Source organism: Penaeus vannamei, chromosome 38, assembly GCF_042767895.1.
Source record: "Penaeus vannamei isolate JL-2024 chromosome 38, ASM4276789v1, whole genome shotgun sequence".
Taxonomy (NCBI): domain Eukaryota; kingdom Metazoa; phylum Arthropoda; class Malacostraca; order Decapoda; family Penaeidae; genus Penaeus; species Penaeus vannamei.
In genome coordinates this window covers 8760375-8762874 of record NC_091586.1, presented here as the reverse complement: position 1 = coordinate 8762874, position 2500 = coordinate 8760375, and the positions used below count along the sequence as shown (strand labels likewise).

The following is a 2500-nucleotide window of genomic DNA, read 5'->3' as shown; positions in this document are numbered from 1 at the left end:
TCTCTCTCCTCTCTCCTCTCTCTCTCTCTTTCTCTCTCTCTCTCTCTCTCTCTCTCTCTCTCTCTCTCTCTCTCTCTCTCTCTCTCTCTCTCTCTCTCTCTCTCTCTCTCTCTCTCTCTCTCTCTCTCTCTCTCTCTCTCTCTCTCTCTCTCTCTCTCTCTCTCTCTCTCTCTCTCTTTCTTGAAGTCGAGGTACGCTTGTAAAGAGATTAAACGTTATATTTGTGCGGTGTGATTCATTTTTCCTTTTCTGTTTCTCTCTCCAATCCCCTTGAACTCTTCCTCTCTGTACGCTCCCGTGTACAAACATTTTGGTCGATTTCTAGATATACGCTTCATAAAAGTTAATTCCAGATTAAAGTTTAATCTAGACAGTACTCGCATATATGAATAGGTTCAATAGCGGGAGTGAATTTTATGGGCAATTTGGCTGAATAAGATACTCGTCAAATCAATTTATATTCGCGAAAGAGTTTTCTCGAAGAGCTCTTTCCCGTGAGTGAGCGCGGCGCCTGGGCTGGGGTACTTTTTGCGGGATTTTGCTTTTGATAAGCATTGCCATTAATGAAAGAAAGAAAGAAAGAGAAAGAGAGAGAGAGAGGCAGAGAAGGAGAGAGAGAGAGAGAGAGATCCACATGTTTTCTATGGAGTTGATGATATTAGTTGCTTTTATTACGTACATGATTGGTAGGGTTAACTAGCTCGGTCTGCGCATGTACATTATTAAATTTTATTAAATTCTGAGCTTAAAAGTTAATGCTGGTCCAGAGGTGAATCAAAAGTTGATCCTGGACGCTGCCATTACGCATGCGCGCTAGAGATCTGGATTAAATTTCAAAACGGGTTTGAGTTTTAGTGCGCGAAGACGCCCATGGCATCCCTCATTAATACAAATGCTTATTCTCCCTCACAGCCACCCTCGCCGACGCTCGCCTTTTCTCCTCCTCCCCTCCTACTCTTCTTCCCCTCACCCATTCTCTTCGTTTTCCCCCTCCCTCTTAACTCTGTTTCTTCACCTAACCCTTTCTTTATATTCTTAGTTTCCTCTTTTCCTTTTCTTCCCCCTTCCCGTTTATCTCATCTTTCCATCTTTCCCTTTCCGTCAGCTTCCCCTCTTTCCCGTTTCTTCTTTTTTCTCATCTTCCATTTTCCTATTCTTCCTTTCCTCCCCTTTTTCCCCTCTGCTCTTGCCCCTCTCCCCTTCTCCCCTTCTCTCCCTCTCCCCCCTTTCCCTTGCCCCCCTCTCCCCTTGCCCCCCCTCTCCCCTCCCCTCCCCTCTCTCTCTCTCTCTCTCTCTCTCTCTCTCTCTCTCTCTCTCTCTCTCTCTCTCTCTCTCTCTCTCTCTCTCTCTCTCTCTCTCTCTCTCTCTCTCTCTCTTTCCCCTTGCCCCCTCTCCCTTCTCCCCTTCTCCCCTTCTCCCCCTCTCCCCCTCTCTCCCTCTCTCCCTCTCCCCCTTCCACTCGCCCCCTCTCCCCTTCTCCCCCTCTCTCCCTCTCTCCCTCTATCCCCCTCCCTCTTCCCCTTGCCCTCTCTCCCCTGCCTTCCATCCACACCAACTTACAAACTTGTAAGGAAAAACCGACTGCCGCTTCAGCCACAGGTGCGTTATGCTGTTGGCTTGGCGTGGATCAATGAGTTCATGAGGAGGATACATGTGGAACCGCTGTCGCCCGAGGGAGTCACGTGAGTCCAAGAACACGACACCTGTTGGAGAGGAAACACCTGTTCGAGCACATGGATTGGAAATGCAAAGAGGGTTGTAAATTGAGGGGCATGGGCAGTGGGAAAGTTTGTGGGTGTGAAGAGTTTTGGTGTGTTATCTGTGTGGGTTGTGTGTGTGCGTGTGTGTGTGTGTGTGTGTGTTTGTCGTATGTTTTGTGTGTGTGTGTGTGTGTGTATGTTTGGAGGGGTTCAATTGACTTTAAATCTTTAAATCTAACTTGCTTTATATGGGTTTCATAATGACCTGCCATTTAACCATTTTATGTAACTCATTATGGCTAATATCTCTCATTAAAAAGTTATTACTGACGAATACACTTGCTGCGACGTGAAAACTAACAAGCGTCAGATATGCAGGTGCAAGGGTGGATAGCCTGGTCAAAGGAGAGGAACACGCACGAACTCCACGCCATAAACGTCAATTGCCAGATATGCCTAAAGCTGTTTTCATATAGTCCAGCAATTATCACGTGGAAAGCCCATGACGGAAGAATATACTTTCTTTGTCGTATTGTACCATATGTCTAGCCTTCCACTAATAGTAATGTTAACTGAGTAGCATGATTTTTTTTTCTTTTTTTTTTGGGGGGGGGGGAGGGTGAGGAGGGCAAATCTACCAAATCAACGACTCTGACCCAAATGAGCGAGGCACAGCGCCATGTTGACATCCTCGTTGGCGCCGAGGTTGAGGTTCTCCCCGCAGCGCCTTCCCCTTAGGCCGTCCTCCACCAGCCTGCGCACGGCTCCCCGGCTCAGCACGTAGCCAGCTCCACCGTTGA

The 2500-nt window shown here is 47.6% G+C and overlaps 1 protein-coding gene across 1 annotated transcript in view; it reads right to left on the bottom strand.

Moving 5' to 3' along the window:
* The window catches only part of LOC113806687 (glycoprotein-N-acetylgalactosamine 3-beta-galactosyltransferase 1), a 27701-nt gene that overhangs the window by 730 nt on the left and 24471 nt on the right, over positions 1 to 2500 (bottom strand). Inside the window, exons 5-6 of the mRNA XM_027357851.2 lie at positions 2357 to 2500; positions 1561 to 1703 (exon numbers count right to left, since the gene is read on the bottom strand). The exon at positions 2357 to 2500 is cut by the window's right edge and continues 13 nt beyond it. Of these exons, the coding sequence (XP_027213652.2) occupies positions 1561 to 1703; positions 2357 to 2500 (287 nt within the window). The remainder of the gene's footprint in view (positions 1 to 1560; positions 1704 to 2356) is intronic.